The sequence below is a fragment of the Parasteatoda tepidariorum genome, chromosome 5 (genome assembly GCF_043381705.1).
Source record: "Parasteatoda tepidariorum isolate YZ-2023 chromosome 5, CAS_Ptep_4.0, whole genome shotgun sequence".
Lineage (NCBI taxonomy): Eukaryota > Metazoa > Arthropoda > Arachnida > Araneae > Theridiidae > Parasteatoda > Parasteatoda tepidariorum.
This window is the reverse complement of record NC_092208.1, coordinates 43280253-43295084: the sequence shown is the minus strand read 5'-3', so window position 1 is coordinate 43295084 and position 14832 is coordinate 43280253. Positions and strand designations below refer to the sequence as shown.

The window sequence follows — 14832 nt, the reverse complement described above, 5'->3', positions numbered from 1 at the left end:
AGATCATTAGTAATCCAAATCGTTTCATTGCAGCTCAGTAGTAAATATGAAATGATTCTGTGTTGTTTTATACGTAATGTAGTGGTGGAGCAGAACTGGAATCATTAGTAATCCAAATCGTTTCATTGCAACTCAGTAGTAAATATGAAATGATTCTATGATGTTTTATACGTAATGTAGTGGTGGATCAGAACTGGGATCATTAGTAATCCTAATCGTTTCATTGCAGCTCAGTAGTAAATATGAAATGATTCTATGATGTTCTAGAGGATTTTCTTTATTGTTTTAGAAATTTAGATGGTAATTTTTAATTACACGGGGGAACAAATTTTTTGTTGTATTTATACAAATGCTTGATCTTGCCCGATTCAATGTGGTGTGGGGATTTCAAATCTGAAATAAGTCTTCCTCATAAAGCTACGTATATTTTTAAAATGACATTTTAAATCTGTTTTTTGTTGTTGAAATATACAAGTTTTAAAACGTCATATATACCAAGGGGTCAAGTTAGTGTTGCGGCAAACTTTTAGGGAAGTTAGGACACAACATGAGATTGAAATTGCACAGGTGAGACAATGTTTCCATGCCTTGATATATTGTCGTATGTGGATAGGTGTGCTTCTCTATTATGACCAGCTCAGAAATTCACGAAGAAACAGCTCATAATAGGTAAAGCACCCTTAGTGGCGTATGACGACATTTCCGGGTATGGGCTGCTATGCAATTTTAATCCAGTTTGCCTGACCTAACTCTTCCAGAAGTTTGTCACAACATTTACGTGTCTCTCTGTTATTTATAACGTTTTTAAACTTGTATGTTTCAACAAAAAATAGGCTAAAAATTCCGTTAAAAAACTGTAGCATGGAGAGAGAAACCAATTGTAGATTTAAAATCAGAGATACGAAAGTATTTACGATCTCTTAAAAATTTCATGCCAAAAATTAAAATGTTTCACAGTGTAATAGTCGCAGATGAAGGAGCAATTAAACAAAATAAAAAATATATGATTCAAGAATTTTTTAAAAGTTTCATTCAATAAACATTTTAATTACTTTAGCTCAATGAGAATGTCTATACACTCATGACAAGACTATTATTTAAAATACGTTCATTTCTCACGAATAAAAATGTTACTTTAAAAAAATTTATATTAAAATGCCTATTATTCCCAATCAGAAATGTACGATACACTGGCATTATATAGATTATCTATGCATTTTATAGAATGTCTGATGTATAATATACTTTGCCGGTTTGTCATTTGGCGTTTCATTGAAAGAATCGGAAATGTATAAAATTAATAATCCTTTCTTACTCTGCTGGCAGTATTTTATGAAATGCCTAAGTATTCTATGTGTTCTATAAAATGCTGAAATTTCATATATGGCTCAAATGTTAAATTACAGAATATCTATTGCTCTAAATAATTTCTCAAAAAGCACTCGTATTAGAAGATGTTCGTTGTGAAAAATCTATAAAATTAAAACAACGAAATGTATCTTAAAAATGCGCCGGATGCTCCATCAAATAACCGAAGATTTTAAAAAAAGAATGTCTCCAGACTGCATTACGTTATTTTTGCTATTAGCTAAGTGGAAAACATTGATTTGCAGTCTTTCTCATCACTGCCATCTATCGTCAAATTTTGTATCTGATTTCGAAACGTGACGGAAATGAAATCTCGTTTCTTCGCACTCTTATCTCCTTCCATCTTTCTTTAATTGATTTTTCTTATTATTTGTCATTTTATGGACACCTGACATGATTATTCACTTGTAGATGAGTATTCGATTCCCAAAATTTAATGCTCCGAAATAAACACCATTCATTAAAACCCAGACTATCGTTTCGGTGAATCTCCATTTATGTTGACAATAAATTTCTGAAATAGGTTAAGGATCGCAGTAAAGTAGTCATCGTAAAAGCGAAATGATTTTGAGAGAAATGAAAATGATTTACGTCTCTTCGAACGTCAGGCAGTGTTAGCCAAAGGGGAAATATGATGGGAGCCATCAAAAGGTAAGTAAATCGCTTTCTATTGTCCTTCGGCCAGGAGATATCCAGTGGTTCGTCCACTTCGATTTCCGGTTCCGGCTTCGACTGCAGAGCGGCCACAATCTCCTGAGGATCTCCCTGGAAAGACATACATACAATATTGTTTGTTTCTATCTTGAACAAAAGTTAGCATTTAATGATATATTATTTCATACAAACACAGATTCTTCTTTGTTCAATATTTTGAACTACAATATCGTTCAAAATTGTAGCAACATTTTTATGGGCTAAGTTTCGCTGTGATAGTGGTAAATTTATTATGTTATTTTAAAACCATCTAAAAGTCTAAAATAACTAGACAATACGAGTATATCATCAAAGATAATCAGTGGAAAAAAATATTTTTCTGTATGCACTCTACTATGAATTTTAATAAATTTTCTTTGGCATTCTTTTACAATGGAAAAAACAAAATCATATATTTTTAGAAGGAATATGCAACTTAGATTAGATTTATGTTGTTGTTTATCAATTGCAAAAAAGATAAATGCTAAATTTCTTAAAATGTAAATAAAATGAAATAAAATTTTTAAAAAAATAAAAAGCTGCTTTACACTAAATATTGAAGTTTTGTGAATAAATATTGCACCAGCAAAGATTGTTCGAAACTTATTTCTTAAATTGTTCAAACATTGTAAGAAAAAACATTTTGTGAACAAATTAGAACAAAATGCAATTTTTCAAACAAAATACAACAGACTATTTTTTATATATTGAATAAAAGTAACTAATCCGAAGTTCAGCAAAATTACTGAAGAGCAGTTAATTCGTACGTCTAGGTTTCATTAGGTCGTAGATATTGATCAATTTATGCGTAGAAATAAATAAACTAAATTTAGATTTTCATTTAAACAAACATGCTATTTAATTAAGAACATTAAAAAGAATGAAATTGCAGGATAAAATGTTTATTCAACATACAATTAGGGGTATTTTCTGGCATTTTATTATGATTTAAAGCACTTTATTAAGATTACAATTATTTTGATCAATATTGTCGTACAATCCAATCCAAAATGTTTAGCAATGTATACGGTCTCTTTGCTCATATTTATCGTATCCCATCGTAATATGGTTTAACTCAACTTATTAACTAATTTAAATCTGTGATATTTATTTTATTTGAGGCACTTTATTACGATCACAGTTAATTTAATCAAGATTGTTGCTGAATACAATCCAAAATGTTTAGCAATGTATACGATCTCTTTGCTCATATTTATCGTATCCCATCGTTATATGGTTTAGCTCAACTTATTAACTAATTTAAATCTGTGATACTTATTTCATTTGAGGCACTTTATTAAGATCGCTGTTACTTTAATCAAGATTGTTGTTGAATACAATCCAAAATGTTTAGCAATGTATACGGTCTCTTTGCTCCGTATTGATTGTATCCCATCGTAATATGGTTTAACTCAATTTATTAACTAATTTAAATCTGTGATATTTATTTCAGTTGAGGCACTTTATTAAGATCACAGTTACTTTAAACAAGATTGTCGTTGAACACAATCCAAAATGTTTAGCAATGTATACGGTCTCTTTGCTCCGTATTGATCGTCTCCTACCGTAATATGGTTTATCTCAACACATTATTAGGGTTCATTTTGTGGCATTTTTTGGATTTAATGTGGTTTATTAAGGTTACAGTAATTTTTAGCAAAATTGTAGTTCAACACAATCCAAAATCTGTAACAATGTTACTGTCTCTTTGTTCGTATTTACGCTATACAACAAAATTTGCTTTCTAAGATCAATATATTGAACAATAGTGTTTTCAAAAATACATAATTTGGAAGACTTATTCTGAGCTGATCAAACAGTACATCAACGAATAAATAAAGCAATGATTGGTAGTTTTTCACAATTTAGATCATAGTCAAATCTATAATCTGATTAGAGGAAAACGAATGAAAGAATTTTAAAATTAAAAAAATTTCTTTTTTGCTCCAAATTCTCATACAAGTTTGACAACAACACAGATTATGCGTGATCACCGTTATACTCCTCTTTAGTGTTATATCTTCATTTTTAAGAATTAAAAACTCAAATGAAATAAAAATATACTTCGAAATACCTATTAGAACTACAATAAATTTTTTAAAAAATATATATTTATTTGCTAAATATTAGTAAAAATCTGATTATTTGTTTCTTTTCCTATTTCCAAAACTTGTATTCCATATTATTAGAATGAAAACCTAATAAAAAAAAACCTCGAAAATTAGAAGAAAAAAAAACCTTACTTTCATATCAAATAATAAAATCTAACTGAAAAAATAATAAGCGTATTATTCTATTAAATATCGTCATAAAAGTTAGGCTAGCACTTACATTCTTTAGGGCCACTTTCTATTTTCATTTTTCTCTCAAAGAAAACTTCTGTTAAAAGAAGCGTGGAATTTAATGGCATATCTTCTTTTACGAGCTTCTTTAATATTATTAGCAATAAATAGAGATTTGGTGGGTGCTTTTTCAACACAGAACCATTTCAAGGGTTGTATTCGCAGCACTTGACGTAATAACTTATAGATGGATGTCTGATATTGATGTTTATGACGGTTTTTGATGCACAAACGGATTATGGGGCTGATTTTTATTGACGGAACATGTTATTCTTCTGTTTCGATGATTTTAGGTTGCTTATTGTTTCGGTAATCATCCGCCGTATTGCTTCAGAATCATACAGCAGTTCATGTTAACGTATGAAATTTATATTTATTATATTGAGTCTCACATTAGCTTTTATATGAAATCGATAGTTATGTGATTTTATTTGTGAAATTATGAAAAATAATTCCAACAAACATGGTGTTCTGTAATCACTTCCTATAATATATATTTTCAGAATCTCTATCAAAAATTTAATAAAAATGCTGTACATTGGAAGTTTTGAACTGATATTGAAGCAAGGAAAAAAATATCAAAATATGACGAATCACAATTGAGGAAGGTGGGAAAAACATCAAAACTTATTTTAATTCACATAGAAGGTATTTTAAAAATTCCTTTTGCCACCTCTAAGTATCCTCTGGTAATCAAACAGGTTTTTATGTTTTTCGTAATCTCGACTTTCTTATTAATACTTCATGAGATTCTTTTAATTTATCTTAAAATTAATTTATGATGTTAATGCGTCAACTTTTTCATTTCCTTTTTGACATGGAATTTGAGCCATAATTTAAATGACCCAAACCATACCATAATGGTCGTAGCATTTAAACCATAAATGCTACGACCCAAGCTGTCTAAGTAATTGGTTTAAAAATGCTGTCACAATAATAAGAGAGATATATAAAAAATATAAACTTATGTAACAAAAACTTAGCAGTTAAATAGAACTAAATAATAATAAGATAATCATGTTTTTTCTTAGAAAACTCATACAACTTTCAACTAACAACTTTTTTAATTTGAATTTTTTTTTTTAAATTTAAGTTCCTCAAATTTTTATTTGATAATCTCAAGATAAATAAATATTACGTATCCAACTAATATGGGCTCTCAAACTTTTAGGCTCGGCTCTTAAAATAGGCCTCATTTAAATTAACTGACAGAAAACAGAACTATTAGAACAATAATTTATGTTTACTAGGAACGAGTTCATTAATGAATAATAAAAATCCCGGTTTTGCTCGTTATTTTAGTTTCTCGTGGTTTTTTTTATTTTTGCATGAATCGCATCAACAATGACGCATAACATTAATATACAATGATCAAACTTGTGCATTACATTTCTCCTTATTTCTGTGCATTGTTTAATATTTTAATTTTTAATTGTTTAATTTTTCTGGAGTGTTTAATTATTCAAAAATATATATAATGCGCAAAAAAAAATTTATTACCCTGAAGAATTTTGGATTTAATGATAGGATCTTCACTTCTAGGATTCAATCTTAATGGGTTCAGGGGGTGACTTCAAGTATGATAATTGATCAGTGCAGACTATATTTTAATTTACGAAATCAGACACAAAAACGTACTTTCTTTGAATAAACATGCCTCTTTTTTCGAGGCATTTGAATTTCATTCCATCCAAATGAAGGGGGTGGACGCAGTTTTGGAAAAATGGGCTCAATATAGTTTGGACTCATTAATGTTAATTCTACTTTTTGCGTATTTCAACAGATCTCGAGAACTTTTTAAGCCAGTTTAAAAACTTTTGCGTAAAATTAAAAAAAAATTTTATTCAAAGATAATTGCATGCAAAAGTAACTTCAGTAAATATTTATTATTTTTTATAATTTCATTTAATGATAGTCGAAAAAAATTTGAATTGCCAGTCAAACAATTTTTGCATCCTTTTCAAAAAATTAATTTTACATAAAAAAATACAAAATTTGTGCAAATTGACACAATAGTTTCTGAGAAATCAAATTTCTTTTGCTCACTGTAGAGTATTATGAATCAATGTAGAGTATTATGAATAATATGTTAGAAATCTTTAAATCGCTGATTTATTAAGGAATCGATTATGGTTTATATTATTATCTAACTACGTCTAAATTATTTTAGAGTTAACCAATTTTGTTTGAGTAACCATCATGACTCTTCATAGACACCACTTGGGAAGTTAAAAATTAATTTTAAATAATATTAACAATTTTTAAAAGAACAAATTGGATTGATTTAGAAAAAGAAGCGAAAAGTTCTCAGATCAGAGTGAAAGCTTGGAAAATTGAGGTTTCTTTTGTAGTAATGAGGAAAGAATCTAAAGCTTTTTTTGTTAAATGATCAAGAAAAAGCTTCACTTTACAAACGCATTTTCAGAAGAAATCCAAACCTATAAAAGAAGAAGCCTTTCAAATCTCGATAAGTATTTTTATACCTCGAATAAAAGATTTTATTATAAATTTAGAAATACTTATACATTTTTAACAATTTTTGTGTGATTTTTCACATATTTGAAATTTTAATTATCATCTATAATCACACAATTCCTGCTTTTCAGTTCATAGAAATATTTATTGCTGCAAATATAATTTATATTACAGCTAGGTATCACAAAACAATTTGGAATGAAATGAAACGATAAAAATAAACATATGCTCATATGCTGTAGTAATAATGAACTTTAAACTTTTCTTACTTAACGGCAAAAATATAAATACCCTTTACGTAAGAAAGAAAAACTTTTTAACGAAAATTACTCATATCGTTCGTCTTGAACGAAGGATTGTTTAATATAAATTTAAAAATAACCATAAATTTTAATAAATTTTTCGTGAGGATTAGCTTAAATTTTTAATTCTTCTTTTCAAATGAACAATTTCCTGAGCATACATAATTTGGTAAATTTAATTTCAAAGCTTAATTTTGAAAAGTCCTGAAATGGATTTTTCATCAGTTTAAAGTTTTAATTCTTCTTTTCAAATAAACAATCTCCTGAGTATACATAATTTCGAAAAATTTAATTTCAAAGCTTAATTTCCTAAAATGTAATGGTAAAAATGAGCGTTTATTATGCGCAATAGTGACAAATATCGCGTTATAAATCTTAAATGAATTGATCATATAAAAGTTGTTTATCAAGGAAGATTCTTAAGAGAGCACTTCATTAGTTAGAATGGTGTGGTTACCGAAGCTGGGTTGGGTGTGACTCCAGGTTGAATGATGGTAACGGCCGGATTGTCTGACATGATGGTACTGATGACGGGATTAGTTTTCACCGGGGACCTGTTGCTACTACAGAAGGAAGTCTCCTCCATCCTATCCGCATGCTCATTGGCTGATCCATTCACCAAAGTATTCCTCATGGATGCAGACTATTATATGAAAAAAGAAAGAGCACTTATGTAGTCATCACATATGATTAGATTGACTTATGTCTACTATGTTGTAACACAGTATTATACTATAGTTAAAAAAGAGGTTATTGTACAGTAGCGAGCGTATTAACTGATTCAAAAACGGATTTTAGGAAAACTACAGATTTTTGGGAATATTAATGCATTAAGTTCTTAATTAGTATTTATTACTCTCTCTTTTCGATTTCAGTAAAAGTTTAACGTTTTGGAATGCATTCTATCAGGTTTTTTTATTGTTTTCCATAATTTCCTAATATTTTTGTACTATACTTAAATTAATAAACAAATTAGGCTGTTGCATGATATACGTTTTTACCGAGTTTTTACTTGCAGATGAACCATAAACTCTCAATGGGATTATGATCCAAAAAGTTTCCGGGAAATTCAAAAAACAGGGAGCTTTGTTTTATTCAAAGTATTCCCTCCTTTGTTAGGAATTATGGTAAGAAGTTTTGCTGAAAAATGAAATGACTCTTCTTATTTGATCTCCTGTTTCTTCCTTAATCACTTGTTTGCCCCATTTTTTCGGCCGAAATATATATTTTTTTAGTAAAGGCCACTGTTTATCATTCTATCAACAGGAATGCGTAATCCCTACACTGCCGCATTGTAAACGACCTAAACATTTTTCTTCCAAAGTGTGGATAAACATGAAGATTTACCCTTGATTTAGTAAATAAGCTCGCTACTGCATCGTACTTTAAAAGGTGTATTTCGTAAAGCCCAAGCAAATAAATTGCCCCATAAATAAAAATTATTACAGTTAAGAAATCAACTCAAGAGGATATAAACAGTCAAGGAAGATGGAGTATATAAATTTAAACACTCTTATAAATTTAAACACGAAATTCAAAAAAGTTTCTATCACTAGAGAGATATATACAAATTTTTGGTAATTTATTCAAAGACAACATATTGTAGAAATGGTAGAAATGCAATGTTATATTTTTTACTCGACATTTTATGATATACGAATTAATTTACCTTTTTGCAATCATTAAATAGTAATGAAGCTGTATTTACTTTCTGACAAGTTATATTAATTTTTGTAATATATTTCATGTAAATCTGAATACAGTCAACATATTAAAATAAAATAGTTATTATAGAATAATTACTCAGAACTGCGAAGGAATGCTAAGAATTAACTGTAAACACTGTTTTTAATAATGTCTTTAACGAAAAACATTAAACGATTTTTTATAGTAAACGAAAATTGAATAATCTTAAAAACAATTGTGCACGAAGAAGTTCTACTATTGACTGGTTAAAATAATTTGTTTTATATTGAATGCCTACAAAATCCAGCGCTAAATAAAATCAGGAAAAATCTATGAAACCAAATCAGTGTTTTAGGACCTTTAGTTGAAAAGATTTATTAGTTATGCAACAGTTCGTTTATCATCAAGAACAGAAAATGTTTGCGAAAAGGGGAAAAAATTCTCTTTAGTAAAAAAAAAAAAGAAAAAAAAAAACTTTTTTGAAAAACTTTACGAATAATCAACAAGTAATGATTCATTTTTTAAATTTTTTATTCTGAAAGTAATATTTTCGTAATAAATTTGCAATCTTTATGCGTCAGAGAAAGCATTCAAGATGAATTAACTGAACAGTGATATTAATATTTCATTTTAAAAAATTAAGTTTTTAAGCTATTTTGTATGTAGTTTTATAGTTTTTTTTTCTCGAAAATTTCTATTTTTTAAAATACGTAATTCATCACAAGTGCTGACCACATTACCACTACCATGCCATTTTTCTGGAAAAAAAATATAGATCCTCATAACATTCCTGACCCCTTGAGCATCAACAGGCTTTTGCAGAAGGCACGAATTCATAACTTATCTGAGAAAAATAACTTTTTTTCTATGCTTTCGGATAAATCTTTAGTCGCAATTTCATAAAAATAGCCTAGCAATTTAGTCAAAGTATGTTAAGCAACGCTTGCGCTTTCTTTCTGTGCCTTCATGCCAAAAACAAACTTTTTACTAAATAAATTATAAATTTATGCAAAAGCAAAAAAAAAACATAATTTATATTCTTAAAAAAAGAATATAATTTATTATATTTATATTTATAAAAGAATATAATTTGTTATATTTAAAGCAAAAATGATCTTTTTTATTCGCGATAACTATTGTAACTAAAATATCTTGATAATCTCCGGGTCATGTTTTACGTCATAATTTGAATTTTCAAAGTATATTTTCAAATCGAATCAATTGAATCAATCATTTAAGTTTCTAAGACTTCTATAAATTAGCAATGAACTGACGATATCCTTGAGAAATTTTCTTCCAGAATTTGATGGTTAATGCATAAATTAATATGCTCTATCATATACTTTATTTTCATTTTGATAATTCTTTCTTATCACTTGCTTTTAAACTAAGCAATAATTTTAAATAAAGTTTTGTATATTTTATAATGAACATAGAAGTCAAGAGCAAAACATACAGAGTCGAACACTTATTTGAGGCTAGTGTACAGGACAGATTCTTCGAAATACTGAGACTCGTAAGCACAAATAAATTTCATTTACAGTTAATTTTGCTTAAATGAACAACTTCTACTCCTACTGCTCATTTATATTTTTTTAAAAAACAAATGTTATATGTCAGCATAGAGAAAATAATTCTGTCAAAATTACCGCATGGTATGATAATGACTTTTTTAGTAAAAAAATCATTGTTCTTGTAATAAAAATTAAAATATACGGTATGCAACACTAGAACAGCCGGATTTTGGATTTATCTAAAACCGCCATTTTAAGTCAATTTGACCTTCGTAAGAAATTGATGTTTATTCAAGGAAAATACAGCCTCCCTTCCCATACAGCACAGATACATAATAATTGTTACCATATTCTGGTAGTTTTGACCATACTTTTTTTCTTAGTGTGAATCTAGAAGCAACAGAGCAGATTCGATAGATTTTTTTAACTGATAAAATAACAATATTCTATATAAAAATACTAGATTTTATCTCCAATATGAGTTATTAAAAAAAGTACATAATAATTCAAATAACCTATACAATTTCATAAAAGTAAAATCTCAGATTACTTTAATAAAACAGAGTTGTTTTTCAACTAGAAAGTTCTATATCTCTCACACGCCATTTGAAATTCCTACTATGAGAGCTGATTAATGTTATATGAAATTTTTAAACTTTCTAATCAGGAAAAACCGAATTATCTTAAATAGGTTTGAACTGGGAAATACAATTCACAAATATGTCAAAATATAGTGCATTTCTTTATTGATTCAATATGATATTCATGTATCCAAAATATAATTAAGAAATGCTTTACAAAAAAATATTAATCTTACTCAAAGTAAAAATAACTTGTAAAAATTTTAAAATTTAAAACAGTTCTATTTTATTAATATATCAAAAGTTATAAAGTTTATAACAAAATATAATCTTTACAAACATTAACTAATTAATCTAAGAACTAATGATAAACAATACTATTTCTTAAATATTTTTATTTTAAACCTACACAACTTTATTTAATTTGCGTACTAAAATTTTAACAAGCCTTAACTGAGCAAAGTGTTCTTTGAGCAAACTAATCAGCTTTAAAGTACACCATCCGAGATAAGTAGCTTTTCTAAGTTTTAACTCAACTCAACTTGTAATTATTTAAAATGAGATAATCATCACAGAAGGTGCAATTAAATTTTAAAGAATTGCCTGTAGGATTGCTTGAACCACAATTAAATGATGAGTTAAGGAAATTTTAAATACTCGTGAATAATTATGGGTTTGATAACTGTTACTGTAAAAGTTTCAAGGTTGCTTCGTTGAAATAACATTTGACATTTCAATAATTTGCAAAGCAGCATTCAAATAGTTACGAAAACTATTTAAGTAATACAGCATACAAACAATTATACTTCAATAAATATATAATTTTTATAACTATGCATTAAAATAACTTATATAGTGCATTTATAACTATGTAATAAAAATATAATTTTTGAGCATAGTTAATAGTTATTATAGGTATAAATTATTACTATTATTATTAGTATAGATCATTATTTAAAATGTTATCACGTAAAATATACATTAATTTAAAAATTTACAAATATTCCAGTGTGTTTGGCTATTTATTTGCCCAATTTCAGAATTTTATAGTATGTTTTTTCATAAATATGAATCCTTTTGACAGAAATCTAGCTGATAACTATTTTCTTGAACACTCTTAGAAATTTCTCGGAAAAAAATGGTTAAGTAAAAATTTATTTAATTGTTATTTTACCGTATTCAAACAAAACAGTCAAATAACCGTAAATAAAATAACATTCAGCCTTTTAACTATGTGAAAAACTGTTTATTAACTGCTTCCACCTAATACGGTTAAATAGTCAGAATTTTTTTGCACGTACTAGACACACCTAATGAAGCCACTTAGTTCCTTGCAGCTGGGTTTACACACGTTATAGCCGAGAATCCTAATCTGTAAATCTCATAATCGACAATACGGAGGTTCAAGTCCCAACGTTGACTCCACTATATTTCCTCTATTCCTTTAAACACCTGAAGAATTTATAGTGGCCCGCACTCCCTAATTGGTGACCCTCGACTATTAGAATGCGATACTCTCATTCAAGCCTAGATGGCAGCACAGTAAAGCTACTTAACCCGAAAATGTTTAGTATTTCCCATCTCTTACGATAGGTGAAACAACCAGAAAAACTAATTTTACGACAGTTAAATTTCTTTTTTATTGTTTTCGAACCATGCTGGTTGCAAATGCTTAAAAACAAGTGTATAAGTTTGTATTTCATGGTTTTATAATCATACAGTTGCAAAGGTTTCAAAACCGTTAAGGTAAAAAATGTTCTTTACCGTAAACTTCACGGTTAATTGGATGGCCAGACAGCTGCCGGTTATTTTACCGTAGTTTTAGAATGAAAATTCGAAATTTGTTATTCATGAGTACATTTATTTCTAATAACTTTTTTATTGTAATTTAATACTTATTTAGAAAATTATTATTTTAAGTGGGATTTTAACTTTTAAGCATGTGCTGCTAAATGAAGTACGCTGGTAAGGGTATCACATAAATAATTTAAATTTGATACCATGAAGCATAGATTCAGACTAACTTTTAAAAATTCATACTATAAGATTTTTTCAAATGTGTGACTGATCGACTGAATATTTTTTCTCTTAAAAGTTTTTGACAATATATATTTATAAACCTGCTATTTGAAATGATGCATAAAGAAAAATTATGACAGGTATAAATATAACTTACAAAATATTTGCACTTCATTCTATTAAACATCTATTTAATCTCATTTTCTAATAGAAATAATTAAGACATTTCTGAATGTACAACTATTTAGCTGATGTATTTTTTCTACTAAAACATTTTTATAATGCAAAACATAAACCATTTACTTGATAAAAACTTCATTCACTTCAAAAATATACAAATTGGTAATAACAGTCGACATGTTTCAAGCTCTCAAAAATAGACGCCCATTTTCAAGACTTGCCAGACGTGAATTAGAAGGAACAAAACTTGAAAATTCCCGCAGTAGCCAACAGAGGAAAAAAAACACAATGGCAAAGAGGGGCTAAACAGGGTAAAATGCATTTTCACGAGCTATAGAGACGAACTAATGTAGTGAACACGGAAATCAGCATTTATATAAATAAAACAAGACTCCCGGCTACTGTGCTTTTTCTAGTTTAGTTTCTCACCTTTATTTCGTGTTTTTCGTTGGCAACTTGACGTTTTATATTTCAAATCATATTTTTTCTTCTCATTCATGTCTGGCAAGTCTTGAAAATGAGTGCTTATTTTTGAGCGCTTGAAACATGTCGACTAGTATTTCCAATTTGTATATTTTTATAGCGGAAGAAGGTTTTAATCAAGTAAAACCTTACCGCTTCAGCTTCCTGGGATTATTTATTTAACATAAAACCTTTTACCTGAAATCATGAGCAAAAATGTGGAGATGTCTGCTAATACATGAAATGGGCAGGTATGAATACTAATAATATACTATTTGCATCTAGTTCAATCAAATATTCCTTTAAGCTGACTTTTTTTTTAAAAAAAAAAACACATTAAGATATAAGTAAATCTAATATGTTATTGCTATTTTCCAATTAAAAAATCTTTATAATACAGATTAATAAAATTGTTATTTGAAATGATGTATAAAAATCAGAAGTATAACAAGTACGCTGGTTTATAAAGTAGACAAGTATATTTTTTAAAATATTATATTTATATAATTTAGTTTTACTTAAACTGACTTTTGGAAGATGAGAAATTAAAATAATTCTAAATATAGTATGAAAAAAAAGAAACTATAATTTATTCAAATATTAACAAATTTTTCTATGCTTAGATTTACATATATCTTTTTCTCATTATTTGTCAAAATCTTTTCATATAAAACACATTTTATGACTTTAGCAATACTATCTCTTAAGAAATATCATTTCAATTCATTGCTTACAATAAATGATCCTTTTATCTAAAAAGATGTCAAATCAGATGTTAGAAATATATCACGTTCCAGTTTTCTTTTATTTGTAATGACATTATAAGGCGTTCAGGAATTCTTGTAAGAATGTTAAGGATTTATACTTTTTATAGCTCATACATAAATAAAATAATTTTGGAATTTCTTACACATCGAAACGAAGAATAATATTTTCCAAGATTCATAAGAAAGAGAGATAAACTATTTCTTTAAAAATGACACCGATTCATTATATTATTCCCTGTATATATATATATATATATATATATGAAAATGTTCAAAATGAAGAATAAAACAAAGAAAAATTATAGACATATGGAGAAAAAAAAAAGGGGGGGGGAATAATAAGTATAAAAATAACAAACAACAGTTTATATATATATATATTAAAAAAAAAAAAAGAATGAAATTTTATTAAAAAAACCGGAAAAAAAGAGCTGGAAAAAAAA

At 27.7% G+C, this 14832-nt stretch overlaps 1 protein-coding gene and 1 long non-coding RNA gene across 5 annotated transcripts in view; one reads left to right on the top strand and one right to left on the bottom strand.

The window, feature by feature from the left end:
* The window catches only part of LOC107439128 (sodium/potassium/calcium exchanger Nckx30C-like), a 230160-nt gene that overhangs the window by 20835 nt on the left and 194493 nt on the right, over positions 1-14832 (bottom strand). For all 4 annotated transcript variants that reach the window (XM_016051620.4, XM_071181363.1, XM_071181362.1 and 1 more), the window contains exons 5-6: positions 7638-7823; positions 1960-2133 (exon numbers count right to left, since the gene is read on the bottom strand). In XM_016051620.4, the coding sequence (XP_015907106.1) occupies positions 1960-2133; positions 7638-7823 (360 nt within the window). The remainder of the gene's footprint in view (positions 1-1959; positions 2134-7637; positions 7824-14832) is intronic.
* The window catches only part of LOC139425698 (uncharacterized), a 22804-nt gene continuing 9870 nt past the window's right edge, over positions 1899-14832 (top strand). Inside the window, exon 1 of the long non-coding RNA XR_011636851.1 lies at positions 1899-2019. This is a non-coding gene — a long non-coding RNA (uncharacterized lncRNA). The remainder of the gene's footprint in view (positions 2020-14832) is intronic.